This window comes from Oncorhynchus kisutch, linkage group LG11 (genome assembly GCF_002021735.2).
Source record: "Oncorhynchus kisutch isolate 150728-3 linkage group LG11, Okis_V2, whole genome shotgun sequence".
In the NCBI taxonomy this organism is placed as follows: domain Eukaryota; kingdom Metazoa; phylum Chordata; class Actinopteri; order Salmoniformes; family Salmonidae; genus Oncorhynchus; species Oncorhynchus kisutch.
Genome location: NC_034184.2, coordinates 41,602,340 through 41,622,954, shown reverse-complemented (window position 1 = coordinate 41,622,954; position 20,615 = coordinate 41,602,340). Strand labels below are relative to the sequence as shown.

Here is a 20,615-nt window from a genome sequence, read left to right as displayed (position 1 = left end):
ATTGTTTAACTTGGCTCAAACGTTTCGGGTAGCCTTCCACAAGCTTCCCACAATAGGTTGGTGAATTTTGGCCCATTCCTCCTGACAGAGCTGGTGTAACTGAGTCAGGTTTGTAGGCCTCCTTGCTTGCACACGCTTTTTCAGTTCTGCCAACACATTTTCTATGGGATTGAGGTCAGGGCTTTGTGATGGCCACTCCAGTACCTTGACTTTGTTGTCCTTAAGCCATTTTGCCACAACTTTGGAAGTATGCTTGGGGTCATTGTCCATTTGGAAGACCCATTTGCGACCAAACGTCAATATTTTCCAGCCTCATGATGCCATCTATTTTGTGAAGTGCACCAGTCCCTCCTGCAGCAAAGCACCCCCACAACATGATTCTGCCACCCCTGTGGTTCACGGTTGGGATGGTGTTCTTCGGCTTGCAAGCCTCCCCCTTTTCCCTCCAAACATAACAATGGTTATTATGGCCAAACGGTTCTATTTTTGATTCATCAGACCAGAGGACATTTCTCCAAAAAGTACGATCTTTGTCCCCATGTGCATTTGCAAACTGTAGTCTGTATTTTTTATGGTGGTTTTGGAGCAGTGGCTTCTTACTTTCTGAGCTGCCTTTCAGGTTATGTTGATATAGGACTCGTTTTACTGTGGATATAGGTACTTTGTACATGTTTCCTCCAGCATCTTCACAAGGTCCTTTGCTGTTGTTCTGGGATTGATTTGCACTTTTCGCACCAAAATACGTTCATCTCTAGGAGACAGAACGCGTCTCCTTCCTGCGCGGTCCCATGGGGTTTACATGTCCTAACCGGCTTGCCAAAACTATAGTTTGTTAACAAGAAATGTGTGGAGTGGTTGAAAAATGAGTTTTAATGACTCCAACCTAAGTATATGCAAACTTCTGACTTCAACTGTATACACACACACACACACACACACATTTGTGTATAATGTCTATATTTATGTTGCAGGGCACATTTGAAAAAGAGACCTAGGTCTCAATATGTCTTCCCTGTTTTAAATCATGTATTTCCATTTACTCAGACAAGAACACCCTGAACAAGCGGACATAAACACACAAAGGCACACAAACATGCGCACCCACAAACACAAACATGTGCGCACGCACACACGTACACACACATCTGCCCTGCCGCTGCACCTCAACTTATCTTGCATACGGAAGAGAGAGAGAGAGAGAGAGAGAGAGAGAGAGAGAGAGAGAGAGAGAGAGAGAGAGAGAGTGAGAGAGAGAGAGAAGAGGTGGGTGAAGTGAGCTGAGGGAGAGAGAACAGAAGAGGCAGAAAAGGAGGTGGGGAGAGGATAAATGATCATAGCCTTCTGCTCAAATTAAATGCCTGGCCGAAATGCCCTGTAATCGACCCTTCAAATGAGCCCTGGTGAATTCTGATAAGGTTGAGACATCAAGGGAGAGAGGGAGAGAAAGAGAGAAGGAGAGAGAAAGACCAGAAGCAGGAAGGGAGGGAGGGAGAGGAAGACGGAGGCAAGGGGAAAGAGCACAGGGAGAGATGGAGAGAGCAGAGGGGAGAGTGAATGGGAGGGAGAGAGAGATGGAGAGAGAGAATGAAAGAGCAGAGAGAGGGAGAGAGATGGAGTGAAAGAGAGAGAGCAAGGGCAGAGGGAGCAACAGAAGTACACTTAGACCTACATTTCTGACCATGACTCTGAGGTAGACACTGGTGTGAAATCAAATAACCTGTCACAGTCAAAAGGACCAGACCTAGTCAGTCGGTAGCTAAAAGGATGGCCTCGTTAAATTCACAGGGCTCTGTCGCTCTCCAAGTCCAGCCTGCTAGCCAGATCCAGCTGCTCTTAGCTATGCCTGCCACGCAGACCGTGTGTGAAACAGAGGAACCAGACATGCCTTCAAATATCACCATCGAACCCCTGCAATGGGCCATGCAGCCCTAAGCATCGCAGATCATCAAACCACTCAGTTTCAGAAGAGCCCATTTAAATCTGCATTTGGGTGTGAAAATTGCACACGGTTGAGTGCCACTCAGCCACTCAAAAGGCATTTCCGCACCCTCGACTGTCTCCTCTGGTACGTATGAGAGCGTGAAACTTGCCTCTTCATTAAGATGGAATCAATGACTCAAACCAGGAAAAAAAAACCTGCTGGCCCACAGGATGAGTCTTGTGGTGTAATGGAAGTAAGCTTAGTGGCAAAGCTAGTCTGGTTCTGCCAGCCAGCCAAAGAGACAGACAATCAGAAATTGATTTGGAATGAATAACAGAGAGTCAGTTACACAGTAAGACTAAAGTTAGAGAGACCACCTTCACACAGACAGGAAGACAGACAGACAGACAGACAGACAGACAGACAGACAGACAGACAGACAGACAGACAGACAGACAGACAGACAGACAGACAGACAGACAGACAGACAGACAGACAGACAGACAGACGCGGTGAGACATATAGAGATGGTCATTGGTCACTAGGGGTGGCCCGGTTTTGCTATTTGAACGATCATTACGATTACCGCAGTCATTTGGCAAATAACAGAGAGAGAGAGAGAGAGAGAGAGAGTGTGTGTGTGTGTGTGTGTGTGTGTGTGTGTGGGGGGGGGGGGGCTAAAGCCAATGATCTACATTCAGTGGCCTGTCCAGCTCAAATAAAATGTATTCAAATCCAATTTGATTGGTCACATAGCAGATGTTATTGCAAAATGCTTGATCAGAGAGAGATCAATGGTCCATAATAATCCATAACCACTGTCTATCCACACCAGGGGAGATGGCTTAATTACTGACATGTGAAGACACAAATATTCACATCCCAGAACTCCCATTCAAAATCATGGTCATCTCTCAGGGGGCACAGCTATGCTTAAGAACTAAATTCACAGAAGTAACTTGAAAAAAATGACGTATTTGATCAATTTACTGTTGAATATAAAATACAATAGTCCAATACCAAAATAACCATCCTCTATCTGCATTCTTTGGTAGGCATTACATGGAAAGGATTCATTAATAAGTGAACCACCTGTTCTCCACCCCCAGGCCTCCCTCTCATCTCCACCCACAGGTCTAGCCAATTACCTTCAGGGCACAGAATATACACGAGTCCTCCATGCACTTGTGTGTGGTCAGCTGCCGGAAGCTCCGCCGAAAGATGTCCAGGTGCCACAGGACCTGTGGAAAAGGCGAGAAGAAAGAGTGAGACAAAATGACATAGAAATGCTCCTCAAGTCGGACCTCACAACTCCGGATCACCTGATTTCTAAATGGAATCTCCTGAGCAAACAACAGAAAGCTGCTGTGAAGGAAACGCTACAGGAGCGTGTGACAAGCATTTGCTTCTCTGCGTCGCCTGCTGTTGACTTTCCCACCCTCCATAAGTGCCAACGCTTTGCTCCAAAAGTCTAAGCTTTTCGCAGATTCAAAACCCTTAGAGAGAGCACGGCATGTCTATCTGTGGTAATCTAAAGTTCTCTAAAGCCAGTGGAATTCCCTCTCTAACTCGTACCTGATGCTAAAGGATGTCCCTCCCTGAATTTGAGGTTTGTTACACAACCACAGTGGAGCCCACTGCTGTCCTGTCCAATCCCCTGTTGGCTCTGAGAGCCCACCACTGCTGCACTAGCCCAAGCCCGTCCAATAGGAACAAGAGCAGGTCCTGTCCAATCAGATCCCTGATGCCTCCCAGACTCTTAATCCCCTCAGCAGGGGAGGAATCCTGCACGCCTCACCGGGGGTTACGGGAAGAAGATGAAGAAAGAAAGAGAGAGGGGGAAGTGAGACGGACAGAGAGGGAGCCAGAGAAAGAGAGTATGTGATAGAGCGCGGGATAAAGGAGAGAAGGTGGGATAGAGACAGAGAGCGACAGAGAGAGAGAGAGAGATAGAAAGAAAGAAAGAGAGAGAGTGTGTGTGTGAGAGAGCACCAGGTCCATCACTTTGAGGAATGTACGCTTGCCCAGGTCGGGCTGAGATGCTGGGTGTCAGCGGAACAAACGTGGCCCTTGCAGTTTCCCGTCGGGAGGCTCCCTGGCATACCATCTTCCATCTGGCACCCTGCCTGAGCAGCCCAAGGGGAACGGAGGTCCAGGGCCCAACCCCACCTGTTCAGTGTCTAACTCGGCCTCACAGCGCCCACGCCATGGTCCTGCTGCCACGTCCACACACCACCGAGCTGAATTATAGACAGGCCTGTCAGTCTCTGTTAACCTGAACTTCCATCTTCTCTCTCTGTTCCCCCTGTCCCAGACACTACCTATGTGCAGTATCCCTTTACCTAAAAATGCCTCTCATCGACTCGCCTATCATTCCACCAAACAATGCTTGACAATCTTCCCACCAATCCCAATCCACCCAAAATAGTCACCCTATACCTTACAGTACTTCATTAGTTTCTACAGTCGTGGAAAAACTATTTAAACTTTTCCATAAGAATTTCAAACTAAAACACGGTTTCAATCAAATGAAACATCAATCATGATCCACCCAATTGTCACCCTATACTGTGCACCGATACATTTCTGCAGCGATAGAAACAGCTATCCAAACTTTCCCATGGGTGTTGAAACTAAAACATGGCTTCAATTTAAACTCAAACAATATTAGTAGAGATATAGTGAGCGTGGTCAGGCATGTGTCATGTCTCAGCGAGCAGCAAGTCTGGAGCATCTGTTTCAGCACTAGTACGCAGCGAAGCAGCTTAATAGCAATCAAACAGCATTGATCGTGACTCCAAATGTCAATATAACTGACCTCTGACAGTTTCTGCAAGGCAAAGGATTCCTCCAGGACTTCTCCAGCACAGTGAGAACCAATGACTCTTACCGGTGTATGCCTCCTCAGGCATCAATATACAATCTGTCAACGTGTGTGATAAAACCCTATCATGGTCACAACATTTTAAAGTACATTCGATTTTTCTTTTTCTTTTTACAGCTGGTGTATAAGATGGTTGCCGGGAGAAGTAGTAAAAAGTGCTCAGGCGGTTTGAAGACAATGTTCTGACACTGCTGCCTGAGATTTCAGAAGTACAAAAGCTGTGAGGTTGAACTATAAAACGAATAGATGTGCCGTGATTCACAATTGCCAACAACAATCACAACCTGACTGTAAAAAGACAATGTGTCAAATACATGATTTAAGCGGCCCAAAAAGGTTTTTGAATTGGCCTATAAATTCAGATTGATTACTAGGCTACATTCCCAAAATGGTAACCTTCCAGAGCTTTGTCATTATGGACACTATGGACAAACATTTTGGCTGGTGGTTGGAAAATACCTGAATTGAGATCAAAACATCCCAAAGTGAGGAGGATGCCATCTTGAGAAGAATCTTAAGATGAGAAGTTGCTAGTAATGCTCCTCATGACAACCATAGGGAGGCTGTCAGCCACACACACACATTAAAACCTCCAGATTTCAAAAGGTCCTGACTGAGGCAGAAAGAAGCCAGAGGTTTCATAACACCAGACCATCTGCACTGCAGCAGCTTTCCAGAAAGTGAAAGGATGGCACCTGGATCAGGGGTAAATCCATTATAACTCCATCACTTATTGACAGAACCCCTTTTGGGCCTGAATGCCAAAACATTAAAAGATAATGTTGCTCCAAATCGATCTATTGATCATACCCCACCAGACCATGAGACAGACATCCATGTGTTTAAAAACATACAGTTGAGAATAATATCATTTAAAATCTTAAATTATATAGTTGTCAAACTATTTTACAATTTATTGAGGAAAACATACAACAAATATTAGGGCTGACCCCAATTAGTCGGCTGGTCGATTGTTTGGTCGTTAGGCTGTTGGTCAAACCTTGATTGTTTTAGTCGAGCAGTAACAAATACATACAGTTGAAGTCGGAAGTTACATACACTTAGGTTGGAGTCATGAAAACTAATTTTTCAACCACTCTTGTTGTTAACAAACTATAGTTGTTTAGTTGTTTACAAACTATAGTTTTGGCAAGTCGGTTAGGACATCTACTTTGTGCATGACACAAGTCATTTTTCCAACAATTGTTTACAGACAGATTATTTCACTTATTCACTGTATCACAATTCCAGCAGGGCAAAAGTTTACACATACACTAAGTTGACTTTGAGGCTATTTGCGCAAGGGATAAGAAGCAGTGCTTAACTTGGGCAGGAGCTCATTGAGCTCTTGTTCCTCTTATAGAATATTAGCTAAAAAGTATTGTGGAGCTCCTGCTCCTAAATATAAAGAGTACTAGCACCCAAAATGAGTACCACAATCTATTTCAGTCCAAGTCAGTCCAAATTAGCCTATCAGAAGCTTCTAAAGCCATGACATAATTTTCTGGAATTTTCCAAGCTGTTTAAAGGCACAGTCAACTTAGTGTATGTAAACTGTGGAAAGCTACCCGAAACGTTTGATCCAAGTTAAACCATTTAGAAATGTCCTTGTTTTTGAAAGAAAAGCACAATTTTTGTCCATTAAAATAACATCAAATTGATCAGAAATACAGTGTAGATATTGTTAATGTTGTAAATGACTATTGTAGCTGGAAACTGCAAAAAATGTTATGGAATATCTACAGTGGGACAAAAAAAGTATTTAGTCAGCCACCAATTGTGCAAGTTCTCCCACTTAAAAAGATGAGAGAGGCCTGTAATTTTCATCATATGTACACTTCAACTATGACAGACAAAATGAGAAAAAAAATCCAGAAAATCACATTGCAGGATTTTTTTATGAATTTATTTGCAAATTATGGTGGAAAATAAAAATGTTCTTTGCAACTCTGCCTAGAAGGCCATGATCCCGGAGTCACCTCTTCACTATTAACGTTGAGACGGGTGTTTTGCAGGTACTATTTAATGAAGCTGCCAGTTGAGGACTTGTGAGGCGTCTGAAGTTAAATCTAGCTCTGTATCACATCGGAATGCACCTCCCAAATTTTTTAACAATGCTGAGGGCTTTGTATAGCTCCGCATTGACATGATTGGTTGACGGTACGTGGGGGCGGTACATCCTGTATAAACATAAACTCACTTCCATGACAACATCTTTGCATTGCTCCGTGAAGTGCAAGAAGTATGAATGCCCTCACTTCTGCTGAGGCCATATCACCGTAAATGCTGCAAGGCCAATGCAGATGTCAGATTGACCAGATGCACAATGCACTTCTCTCTCCAAAATGCGCTCTCTCCTACCAATTTGTGCACATACATTGTTTCATAACTTCATTGTGTGAATGGTTTGCCTTTGAATGTTAGTGTCTATCAATTCCCCATTACATATATCACCAGTAGTACATTTACTGTTAATTCCTATAATTTCTAATCTACAATGTTTGTTACTTTGGTTAAGGTCATTTTTTTTTATGCATTCAATATTATTCCAGTCTTCTTCTTCTCATTGTCAGAGTGGACACATTGTTTGCAGAATGCAGAACCTGTGCTACACTTGTGAGAAACAAGTTTTGGTTTATTTAATTCCATTTACGAGTTGTGTCAATTTATTCATTGTCTTTTGTTTGGAGCGCTCCTTTCAGTGTTGAGTCTATAGGCTACCTGGCCTGCACACAAATGTAGTCATATAAATGTGCCCATTTGGGGGCCAAAAATATTTCTGAATGCCTTAACACACCACCAGTGATGACCTGTGGAGATTCTCAAAGTCATCTTTTCTTCACCTAAAACAGCAAGCAAACAGTATATTTTTTACATCCATTGAGAATTACGATAGTTCCTCAATGTATAAGAGGAACAAGAGCTCAAGCAGTAGAAAATTTGAGGTGCCGGTACTCAACTCCAGTGAGCTCCAGCCCAAGTTAAGCACGGCTTCTTATCCCTTGCGCAAATAGCCTACAGCTGTGTCTGCATTAAGCTCACTGGCGCTGGAAACTGAGGGCCCAGAATATTTTTTACGTTGCAAGTTCGCAAGCTTTGGGCCGGATCCAAGTTAATAGTTGCAGACAGATGTGTAGCCAATGTCATTTATAGCATATCTACTTAGTACCAGTAACTTCAGGACAGTAATGGCAGAATATGCGAAAGCCAGCAGGAGTTGGAGGAGAATAGTTGAGTCAGGTCAAGTTTATTTTCTTCTGGTTATCTATATCTCTGGCACCCTCTTGAGGCATCAAACCGTAAGCTTAAAGCATCAGACAAACTCAATGCACAAAGTTGATTTTATTAAAACACATGTCTTTATATATGGAAAAATACACGTTAAATCATTTCCAGCAATCGATTGGTTGAAAGAACAGATGACTTGCAATCAACCAAGATTTTTTTATTTATTTGGGGACAGCCCTAAAAATGATATGTGTCGTGCCCGCCATCGGTTGAGTCACAACATGCTCCTGAATACAGGGTGGGGTTCGTGTTTTGGCTGATGAATGTACTAAAATGGGAATCAAATGGACATTTTGACTGTTAAATGATACCACAAAGATGGTTGGAGGTCCACACATCAGAGAATGTTTACTTGAATGGGAATATCTGTTTTAAAAATACTGTCAATCCTCCATAGGAAACCTATGGAAATCATAGAAATACAGAAAATAGAATATACACATCTTTGTGGAAGTAATTAGAAAAAGTAAAAATGTCAATTCAATTGAAATGGCGTACCAGCTAAACTGCAGTGGTCTGAAGGGGTAGGTCCATTTTATGATTTAAATTTCTACCCACCCTGTAAAAAAAGCATGTTGTGTTTCAATCGATGACGGACACAACACAACACGTTTGAAGATAATTAACGCTGAAGGTTGAAAATATATATTTCAAGAAATTATTAAATAGGTTGTCAACCCTGTTCGTAAGCTTTTAAATTATATTAAACTAAACTGTTTATCTTTTCCAGTGATGAAGACATGGATGTCTCATAGTATGGTGGGTTATGCAAAATGGGTCAACTTTGAGCACCTCTATCTGATGAATATTTTGCTATTCAGGTCCACCTCGAATAAAAGAGCTGTGAGTTGGGGTTCAATGTCCGTCAGATAGACAAAAAAAAGTACTACCCATAAATCTATATGCCAGAACATTCTAGCATTGCACAAAACATTCCAAACATCAGCAACGTAAAACCTAGAAATGGTACTGTGTGTGTGAAATACCCCAAACCTTATTTTACCAGAATTGTTGGAATGTATGATCAGTTTATTTATAAGCCCTCCCTGCTGTGTTGCCACTCTGCGTGACCCTGTCCCTGATAAGGCCTTCAATCTGTCAATCATACCAGCCATCACTTGTGATAAAAAGGGTTCCAAGGAACTGATCCAAGAGCGAGAGGCAGGAAAGCGTGATGAAAGGCAGAGATAAGCTGACTGGAAGAGAAGGGAATCGATGATATAACAAAATGAGCACAATTCCAGCCTTAACACTGCCATGATGACAGCACTCAAGGCAGGATTAGGGAAATTCAACGATAACGGAATTATGGTGAGATTCAGATTTTTCAAAATATATATAAAAAAAATATATATATACGCCAAACAAAAAACATTGATTTCTAAGTTAAACAAACCATAGACACCTTGAGTTTGAAGAAAAAATCTATTTGGGTTATTGAACTACTACAGTGAGTGAAGTGGACTTACACCCAATAACAGAATTACGGTAACAGAATTACATCAAGGGTCCCTGATCTGTACTACATCATCATTATGGATATGAATGTCATTTTCTTCATGGTGATGTATCCTGAATTGGTCCACAAAGGTAGAACTGCGCAATATCATTATTTGCACGTATGGGTATTACAGTGCCTTGCGAAAGTATTCGGCCCCCTTGAACTTTGCGACCTTTTGCCACATTTCAGGCTTCAAACATAAAGATATAAAACTGTATTTCTTTGTGAAGAATCAACAACAAGTGGGACACAATCATGAAGTGGAACGACATTTATTGGATATTTCAAACTTTTTTAACAAATCAAAAACTGAAAAATTGGACGTGCAAAATTATTCAGCCCCCTTAAGTTAATACTTTGTAGCGCCACCTTTTGCTGCGATTACAGCTGTAAGTCGCTTGGGGTATGTCTCTATCAGTTTTGCACATCGAGAGACTGACATTTTTTCCCATTCCTCCTTGCAAAACAGCTCGAGCTCAGTGAGGTTGGATGGAGAGCATTTGTGAACAGCAGTTTTCAGTTCTTTCCACAGATTCTCGATTGGATTCAGGTCTGGACTTTGACTTGGCCATTCTAACACCTGGATATGTTTATTTTTGAACCATTCCATTGTAGATTTTGCTTTATGTTTTGGATCATTGTCTTGTTGGAAGACAAATCTCCGTCCCAGTCTCAGGTCTTTTGCAGACTCCATCAGGTTTTCTTCCAGAATGGTCCTGTATTTGGCTCCATCCATCTTCCCATCAATTTTAACCATCTTCCCTGTCCCTGCTGAAGAAAAGCAGGCCCAAACCATGATGCTGCCACCACCATGTTTGAAAGTGGGGATAGGGTGTGTTCAGGGTGATGAGCTGTGTTGCTTTTACGCCAAACATATCATTTTGCATTGTTGCCAAAAAGTTCAATTTTGGTTTCATCTGACCAGAGCACCTTCTTCCACATGTTTGGTGTGTCTCCCAGGTGGCTTGTGGCAAACTTTAAACAACACTTTTTATGGATATCTTTAAGAAATGGCTTTCTTCTTGCCACTCTTCCATAAAGGCCAGATTTGTGCAATATACGACTGATTGTTGTCCTATGGACAGAGTCTCCCACCTCAGCTGTAGATCTCTGCAGTTCATCCAGAGTGATCATGGGCCTCTTGGCTGCATCTCTGATCAGTCTTCTCCTTGTATGAGCTGAAAGTTTAGAGGGACGGCCAGGTCTTGGTAGATTTGCAGTGGTCTGATACTACTTCCATTTCAATATTATCGCTTGCACAGTGCTCCTTGGGATGTTTAAAGCTTGGGAAATCTTTTTGTATCCAAATCTGGCTTTAAACTTCTTCACAACAGTATCTCGGACCTGCCTGGTGTGTCCCTTGTTCTTCATGATGCTCTCTGCGCTTTTAACGGACCTCTGAGACTATCACAGTGCAGGTGCATTTATACGGAGACTTGATTACACACAGTTGGATTGTATTTATCATCATTAGTCATTTAGGTCAACATTGGATCATTCAGAGATCCTCACTGAACTTCTGGAGAGAGTTTGCTGCACTGAAAGTAAAGGGGCTGAATAATTTTGCACGCCCAATTTTTCAGTTTTTGATTTGTTAAAAAAGTTTGAAATATCCAATAAATGTCGTTCCACTTCATGATTGTGTCCCACTTGTTGTTGATTCTTCACAAAAAAATACAGTTTTATATCTTTATGTTTGAAGCCTGAAATGTGGCAAAAGGTCGCAAAGTTCAAGGGGGCCGAATACTTTCGCAAGGCACTGTATACACTGGCTAATATTGTAATGAACTTCACCCCAAAACAAGGCCAAATCTGAACCAATCATCGACGTCTATGTTTCACAAGTTTGGACATCACAGTACAGAACAGTAGAGCACAGCACATCACAGAAGAGTACAGTATAGTACATTATACCGTACTCTACTCTAGTGTGCTCTACTGTACTGAACTCTAATTTACTCAAATGTACTGTACTGAACTATACTCTACTCTACTTTTCTTTACTGTACTGTACTCTATGTGCTTCACTGTACTATGTACTATGCTGTCCAAACTTGTGGAACATAGACAATGATTGGTTCAGATTTTGTCCAAGGCCGGTCCGAACTTGGGGGGGGGGGGGGGGGGGGGGGTTGTCAAGACTGTCTTCACACTCCCGCTTTGACCACCAGATGACAGAAAGAAAACAACTATGAGCTGAACATAACAGTATGCCAGTGGAAGGGAGGACAATAGCAGGTGACCCAACTGTGGCCTGTGACTACTATGATTTCCCATTGCAGCCAATTGAATTGAAGTCATTCCATTACTGATTTTTCTGTAATTCTGTTACCGAAAAGGATTCTTCAAAGGGACCTCCTATGGGGAAGCGGAAGAACCCTTTTGGATTCTATACTGAACAAAAATATAAATGCATCATGCAACAATTTCAACGATTTTACTGAGTTACAGTTCATATAAGGAAATCAGTCAATTGAAATAAATAAATTAGGCCCTGATCTATGGATTCCACATGACTGGGCAGGGGTGCAGCTATGGGTGGCGCTGGAGGGCATAGGCCCACCCACTGGGGAGCCAGGCGCAGCCAAGCAGAATCATTTTTGATTACAGACAGAAATACTCCTCAGTTTCATCAGCTGTCTGGGTGGCTGGTCTCAGTCGATCCCGCGGTGCAGAAGCCGGATGTGGAAGTCCTGGGCTGGAGTGGTTACACGTGGTCTGCAGTTATGAGGCCGGTTGGACGCACTGTCAAATTCTCTAAAACGACGTTGGAGATGGCTTATGGTAGAGAATTTAACATTCAATTCTCTGGCAGCAACTTTGGTAGACATTCCTGCAGTCAGCATGTCATTTAAAAAAATTAAAAAATATTTAACCTTTATTTAACCAGGTAGGCAAGTTGAGAACAAGTTTTCATTTACAATTGCGACCTGGCCAAGATAAAGCAAAGCAGTTTGACAAATACAACAATACAGAGTTACACATGGAATAAAACAAACATAGAGTCAATAATACAGTAGGAAAATAAGTCTATATACAATGTGAGCAAATGAGGTGAGATAAGGGAGGTAAAGGCAAAAAAAAGGCCATGGTGGTGAAGTAAATACAATATAGCATGTAAAACACTGGAATGGTAGATTTGCAGTGGAAAAATGTGCAAAGTATAGATAGAAATAATGGGGTGCAAAGGAGCAAAATAAATAAATAAATACAGTAGGGGAGAGGTAGTTGTTTGGGCTAAATTATAGATGGGCTATGTACAGGTGCAGTAATCTGTGAGCTGCTCTGACAGCTGGTGCTTAAAGCTAGTGAGGGAGATTAGTGTTTCCAGTTTCAGAGATTTTTGTAGTTCGTTCCAGTCATTGGCAGCAGAGAACTGGAAGGAGAGGCGGCCAAAGGAAGAATTGGTTTTGGGGGTGACCAGAGAGATATACCTGCTGGAGCACGTGCTACAGGTGGGTGCTGCTATGGTGACCAGCGAGCTGAGATAAGGGGGGACTTTACCTAGCAGGGTCTTGTAGATGACCTGGAGCCAGTGGGTTTGGCGACGAGTATGAAGCAAGGGCCAGCCAACGAGAGCGTACAGGTCACAGTGGTGGGTAGTATATGGGGCTTTGGTGACAAAACGGATGGCACAGTGATAGACTGCAACCAATTTATTGAGTAGGGTATTGGAGGTTATTTAGTAAATGACATCGCCGAAGTCGAGGATCGGTAAGATAGTCAGTTTTACAAGGGTATGTTGGGCAGCATGAGTGAAGGATGCTTTGTTGCGAAATAGGAAGCCAATTTGAGATTTAAATTTGGATTGGAGATGTTTGATGTGAGTCTGGAAGGAGAGTTTACAGTCTAACCAGACACCTAGGTATTTGTAGTTGTTCACATATTCTAAGTCAGAACCGTCCAGAGTAGTGATGTTGGACGGGCGGGCAGGTTCAGGCAGCGATCGGTTGAAGAGCATGCATTTAGTTTTACTTGTATTTAAGAGCAATTAGAGGCCACGGGAGGAGAGTTGTAATGGCATTGAAGCTCGTCTGGAGGGTTGTTAACACAGTGTCCAAAGAAGGACCAGAAGTTTACAGAATGGTGTTGTCTGCGTAGAGGTGGATCAGAGACTCACCAGCAGCAAGAGCGATATCATTGACGTATACAGAGAAGAGAGTCGGTCCAAGAATTGAACCCTGTGGCACCCCCATAGAGACTGCCACAGGCACGGACCACAGGCCCTCCGATTTGACACACTGAACTCTATCTGAGAAGTAGTTGGTGAACCAGGCGAGGCAATTATTTGAGAAACCAAGGCTATCGAGTCTGCCGATGAGGATGTGGTGATTGACAGAGTTGAAAGCCTTGGCAAGGTCAATGAATACGGCTGCACAGTATTATTTCTTATCGATGGCGGGCGGCTAAGATATCGTTTAGGACCATGAGCGTAGCTGAGGTGCACCCATGGCCAGCTCTGAAACCAGATTGCATAGCGGAGAAGGTATGGTGGGATTCGAAATGGTCGGTAATCTGTTTGTTGACTTGGCTTTAGAATACCTTAGAAAGGTAGGGTAGGATAGATATAGGTCTGTAGCAGTTTGGGTCAAGAGTGTCCCCCCTTTGAAGAGGGGGATGACCGCAGCTGCTTTCCAATCTTTGGGAATCTCAGACGACACGAAAGAGAGGTTGAACAGGCTAGTATAGGGGATGCAACAACTTAGGCAGATAATTTTAGAAAGAAAGGGTCCAGATTGTCTAGCCCGGCTGATTTGTAGGGGTCCAGATTTTGCAGTTCTTTCAGAACATCAGCTGACTGGATTTGGGAGAAGGAGAAATGGAGAAGGCTCGGGCGAGTTGCTGTGGGGAGTGCCGTGCTGTTGACAGGGGTAGGGGTAGGCAGGTGGAAAGCATGGCCAGCCGTAGAAAAATGCTTATTGAAATTCTCAATTATTATTTATTAGTGGTGACAGTGTTTCCTATCCTCAGTGCAGTGGGCAGCTGGGAGGAGGTGCTCTTATTCTCCATGGACTTTACAGTGTCCCAGAACTTTTTTAAGTTTGTGTTGCAGGAAGCAAATTTCTGCTTGAAAAAGATAGCCTTGGCTTTTCTAACTGCCTGTGTATATTGATTCCTAGCTTCCCTGAAAAGTTGCATATCACGGGGGCTGTTCGATGCTAATGCAGAACGCCATAGGATGTTTTTGTTAAGGGCAGTCAGGTCTGGAGAGAACCAAGGGCTATATCTGTTCCTGGTTCTAAATTTCTTGAATGGGGCATGCTTATTTAAGATGGTGAGGAAGGCATTTAAAAAAATAACCAGGCATCCTCTACTGACGGGATGAGATCAATATCCTTCCAGGATACCCCGGCCAGGTCGATTAGACATCTGTGGCACTGTGTTGTGTGACAAAACTGCACATTTTAGAGTGGATTTTTATTGTCCCTAGCACAAGGTGCACCATTGTAATGATCATGCTGTTTAATCAGCTTCTTGATATGCCATACCTGTCAGATAGATGGATTATCATGGAGAAATGCTCACTAACAGGGATGTAAACAAATTTGTGCACAAAATATGAGAGAAATAAGGATCTTTTACTTCAGCTCGTGTCACATGGGTCCAACACTTTACATGTTGGGTTGACATTTTGGACAACACCTTTTATTTTTTAAGTGTGTGAGTGTACCTTTACTTGTTACTTCTGTGAGCTTTCATTATCCTGAGGGAGATAAATGAGAAAATATCTTAAAGATTGTCACGGATCCCTCTGGAACTTTCATTGCGCACACCTGGCCCCTATTCCCACTGATTGTATTTGTATATACAGTGCCTTGCGAAAGTATTCGGCCCCCTTGAACTTTGCGACCTTTTGCCACATTTCAGGCTTCAAACATAAAGATATAAAACCGTATTTTTTTGTGAAGAATCAACAACAAGTGGGACACAATCATGAAGTGGAACGACATTTATTGGATATTTCAAACTTTTTTAACAAATCAAAAACTGAAAAATACAGTTTTATATCTTTATGTTTGAAGCCTGAAATGTGGCAAAAGGTCGCAAAGTTCAAGGGGGGCGAATACTTTCGCAAGGCACTGTATGTTCCCTTTGTGCATCATGGTGCGGTCGATTCATGTTACAATGTCCGCTGGTGCGTGTGAGTACCTGTGCTGTGTGTTTTGGGCTTTCGTGCCATTGTGGATTGCGCAGATGTTTACGGGTCTCGTCCCGTGGGTTAATCATTGTGCGCGTGTGTATTTATTCGAGGTACTCCTCGCTCTTTTGTTTGGGTTTCAACCCTGTGTTTTTGTTACGTGTCTGTTACACGGCACACCGTAATTTCGGGTGTAATAAAATAAACCTATTCGCATTCCTGCGCCTGTCTCCCGAAACATTGTTACCAACGTGACAAAGATATGTGGGTCTTTGGTAATGGAATTACAAGGCACAAGGCAATGTTTTGTAAACTTACAGAAGGCAAATAATTTATCCAAAACTAAATATAAGTGTTGATATTAGTTAGTGGTCTTTACTTCAACATGATAGTGTTTTGATATATTTCTAATACCTTTTAAGACTTATTCTTAAGACTTACAATGCTTAAAATTGAGATGTTCTTTTTTAAATGGTTGAAAAATGTATCTACGCCTTAATTTCCCCAAAATATAGACTCTTAGTTTTCATTTGATACCCAATTTGTCCAATTTTACATGAAAATGACCATTAGCAGATTACACTGAAGCAGAGACAGGGAGGCATACAACACTCTGCAATCAATCACACCCCAGAGACCCAACAGCACTGACAGTCGGAGAAGGGTGAGTGCCACAACATCCAGGGAACCAACTCATTCCAGGCCTACACCTCAGCCAAGATTTAGGACCAAATATGTGGCATGACAGATGACTTTTTTAGCCCATGACGGATCGGTGCCTGCCTTACTGGTTTGGTATGGTGTCTGTGTCTGTGTGCAAGTAGTATGTGTTACTGCAGTTATTTTAGAGGGCTAAGTTAAGAATAACAGAAAATATAGCTTTTGAGTGTATTTTGCCTAAAGAGAGAATGGGATCATATGTGCATATCAAGCAATCAGGTAGCCTAGCAGAGCCGACTAGGTGAAAAATCTGTCGACGTACCCTTGAGCAAAGCACTTAACCCGTAATTGCTCCTGTAAGTCACTCTGGATAAGATAATCTGCTAAATGACTAAAATGTAAAATATGCAATTAGTACAATTCCTGGTTAGCGTTTTCCTTCTTGACCTTTGCCCCAGGTCCAATAAGTTGCTTGTTCTCCCGCTGCAGAGTGCAAAGCAAGACCATGGCATTTTCACCGACGCACACAGACACATCCTTCCCAGGTATGTGAACCCTTCTCACTTGGTGGTGGTCTTTTTGTTTTACAGGCCACTGGCCAGGATGGAAATAGTGTCCAGTCCACAGCTGTCCTGCACAATGCAGAGTGCCGATAATGAAGATATAGTACCTAACCTCTCCACATGGGATTGATAAGAGGGCCAAAGGAAGACAGGTGTTTGTCTGTATGATAACATGGGGCAGAGCTGCATGTTGCTGCAATGTTTCAGGCCGCTCCCTCATCTGGTTCAGATGTCAGAACAACACGACAACTCTACTCCTCATCTGAGCACAGGCCCAACAACTACAATTCACAAACGTGCCATTTCTTTTGGCCCTGAGGTATTCCAAGCATACATCGTCTTGATCACTTTTGGTCACAATTATACAACACTTGCATGCCATTGTAAACAGGGTCAGTGAAGCTCAACAAATTCGTTCGCAGGTTTGCATGTCCTTGTTGGACTGTGGAGCGGGTTGATAGGGAGGCACACGGCACAGATGCTGCTCTCCTATTTGCCTGTCCGGGCCTGGTTCTGTACATTCTATGGAAATGAGAGAGGCAGGAGAGCATGACAAAGTCATCCCAACTGGACAGCTCTGGAGAAAAGTGATATCCCAGCAGAAAAAAAGAGCCGCTGTCATTTCTGAATTGTCATGAAGTGCATGTGAAAAAGAGATGGCAGAAAGGAGAGAGGGACTGATGGAAGGAAAGTGGGAGGGAGGGAGGGAGGGAAGAGGGAGAGAGGCAGAAGGGCTCTGTTGAACCCCAGGACATCTGTTTCCTGAGATGGGATGTCAGGTGATATATTACTCATGTTTGGTAACACTTTATTTGCTCTATAGATCATCTACAGACTATCAGTAACATTTCAACTTACTATCTACCTAACTCTAGCTCTAACCATGACCTACCCTTATCCTAACCCTAAACGTAACCCTTACGCTAACCATTATTCTAAACCTAAGCCTAACTGGAACCTTAGCAAGCAGTTGCTTATCAACAGATTGTTTGCTGAAAGTACGACCATCTGTAGAGAAACTACAGATGGAAAATCCAGACCATCCAAATAAAGTGTGACCCTCGTGTTTTCCCAACACTTAATCAGAACTACAGCTCAAAGCAACTTTAGGCTGGAAACATGGCGAAATCCAAAAGAGACATATTGTGCAAGTAATTACTGTAATCAAAACAAGCACCACGAGGCAATTGTGAACAGCAGACAAATGCTCAACTCAAGGGATGATTAGGTCACAGGAAGTACTGAGCTGCCACCAGGAAGTAGGCATGCTTTGCTTTGTTTGCTTCAGTCGTGAATCGTGACGGGAAATGGGTTAAGTAATAGTTGTTTTTTTCCCTTCCATCTCAAGCCCTAGAACCCATGAAAGACAGATGGCCAAATACCCAACACACAGGACCATTAGATTGGACAGATTTCCATCTGATGAGGTTTTCAATTTTGAAAAACAATCAGACAGAGGGAAGCCATGGGCTACTTCTTTTCCAATATGGAATATTAGAGAGTATTGTGGAGCAGTCCTTTGGCAAATGGAATTTCCTATTTCAAAAGGAACTGGGTCCTTCAGTGCTAAATTTGGACAGCTTATGATGTGACATGATTTACCCCTGGGATTTATGGGATATTCAATGAGCCGTTCAACACAGTGTGACTTACATGCTCCCATGTCCCTTTCTTTTCCCAACATTGCTTTAATAGGAGCTACTCAATGCATCTCTTACAACCAATTATTTGTGCAGACAGTCACAGAGCAAACCATTTACTGTGATAGTCAGCCAACGCATTTGATCAGTCTGGATGGGAGCGAGGGAGAAATGAACACAGAAAACTGAGTGGCAAATCTTTTTGTAGAACACATTAACATATTCAAATGAATGAATAAGTCCTTGCAAACTGCGGTCTCAACTGTACATAATAGGTTGTGAATTAAATACAGTGCCTTCAAAAACCATTGATATTACTTATTCCACATTTTGTTGTGTTACAGCCTGAATTCAAAATGGATTCAATATTTTTTTCTCTCACCCATCTACACACAATAACCCAGAATGACAAAGTGAAAACATGCTTTTAGACATTTTTTTGCAAATGTATAGAAAATTAAATACAGCAAATATTTTCTGCCCATTATTCTTTTCAAAATTCTTCAATCTCTGTCAAATTGGTTGTTGGTCAGGTCTTTCAGGTCTTGCGGCCTACTTTAGTGCCTTGTTGCAAACAGGATGCATGTTTTGGAATATTTGTTATTCTGTACTGACTTCCTTCTTTTCTCTCTGTCAATTAGGTTAATATTGTGGAGTAACTACAATGTTGTTGATCCATCCTCAGGATTTTTTCCTATCACAGCCATTAAATACTGTAACCGTTTTAAAGTCACCATTGGCCTCATGGTGAAATCCCTGAGCAGTTTCCTTCCTCTCCGGCAACTGAGTTAGGAAGGACTTCTGTATCTTTGTCGTGACTGGGAGTATTGCCACACCATCCAAAGTGTAATTAATAACTTCACCATGCTCAAAGGGATATTTAATGTTTATTTTTTTATATCTTTGTTTTACCCATCTACCAATAGGTGCCCTTCTTTGTGAGGCATTGGAAAACCTCCCGGGTCTTTGCGGTTGAATCTGTGTTTGACTAGGGGACCTTTCAGATGATTGTATGTGTGGGGTACAGAGATGAGAGAGTCATTTAAAAATCATGTTAAACACTTGTGTTGAACACTGAGTGAGTTCATGCAACTTATTATGTGACTTGTTAAGCACATTTTTACTCCTGAACCTATTTAGACTTGCCATAACAAAGGGGTTGAATGCGTATTGACTCAAGACATTTCAGCTTCTCATTTTTTTATTAATTTGGAAAAATGTGGAAAAACATAATTCCACTGACATTACGGGGTACTGTGTGTCGGCTATATTTAATCCATTTTAAATTCAGGCTATAACACAACAACATGTGGAAGACGTCAAGGGGTGTCATTACTTTCTGAAGGCACTGTAGATGTTCAATGCCGGGTGTTTGGAAACGAGACACTAGAAGGCTGCAATCAATCTAAAGATACTTTAGACATGTTTCTATTATATCCTGTTTAAAGAGTACATATCAGTCTTGACATTCATTTTGGATTCCATTCGTATGATAGGAAGCTAATACTTAAAAGGCCAGAAGGTCCGTCCGTAGTCTTAAACTGGGTCATGGGTGTGAGTTACACTCAAATAGGTGTTTACAAACACACGGGGTCAGTCTCTAGACGCTACATTTCTCCTCCTCTAATGTTTTCCCGTCTCCCATTTCGTACAACTCGACTGGTTCTTATTATGTGCCTTGGTATGCAGGTTTCACTTTCAAACATTTGAGCGAGATATGGGCTCCCTGGGGGAATCGGGCTTTCAGCTTGACCCCCCCCCCCCCCCCCCCCCCCCCCCAGCCTCTGGAATGCACTCCCGGACCACCTGAAGGCACCACAGGCTTTGGGCTACTTTAAAATGAGCCTAAAAGACCTTTCTCTTTAGGAAGGCTTTCTGTTGATAGCTGTGTTCTTTGGTGTCCACGCCACATGTAGTGTCAGCGGGGATCTTCGTGTCAGTTGCCCTGTCTAGTTGTGTCCATTTTCTTTCTTCTAGTTGTGTTTTTTATTTACATTTTTTATTTTATGCACTTTGAGA

At 42.5% G+C, this 20,615-nt stretch overlaps 1 protein-coding gene across 2 annotated transcripts in view; it reads right to left on the bottom strand.

The window, feature by feature from the left end:
* Window positions 1-20,615, bottom strand: part of LOC109898841 (inactive ubiquitin carboxyl-terminal hydrolase 54) — a 63,848-nt gene that overhangs the window by 37,079 nt on the left and 6,154 nt on the right. For both annotated transcript variants that reach the window (XM_031835802.1, XM_031835803.1), the window contains exon 2: window positions 3,070-3,162. In XM_031835802.1, coding sequence (XP_031691662.1) covers window positions 3,070-3,162 — 93 coding nt within the window. The remainder of the gene's footprint in view (window positions 1-3,069; window positions 3,163-20,615) is intronic.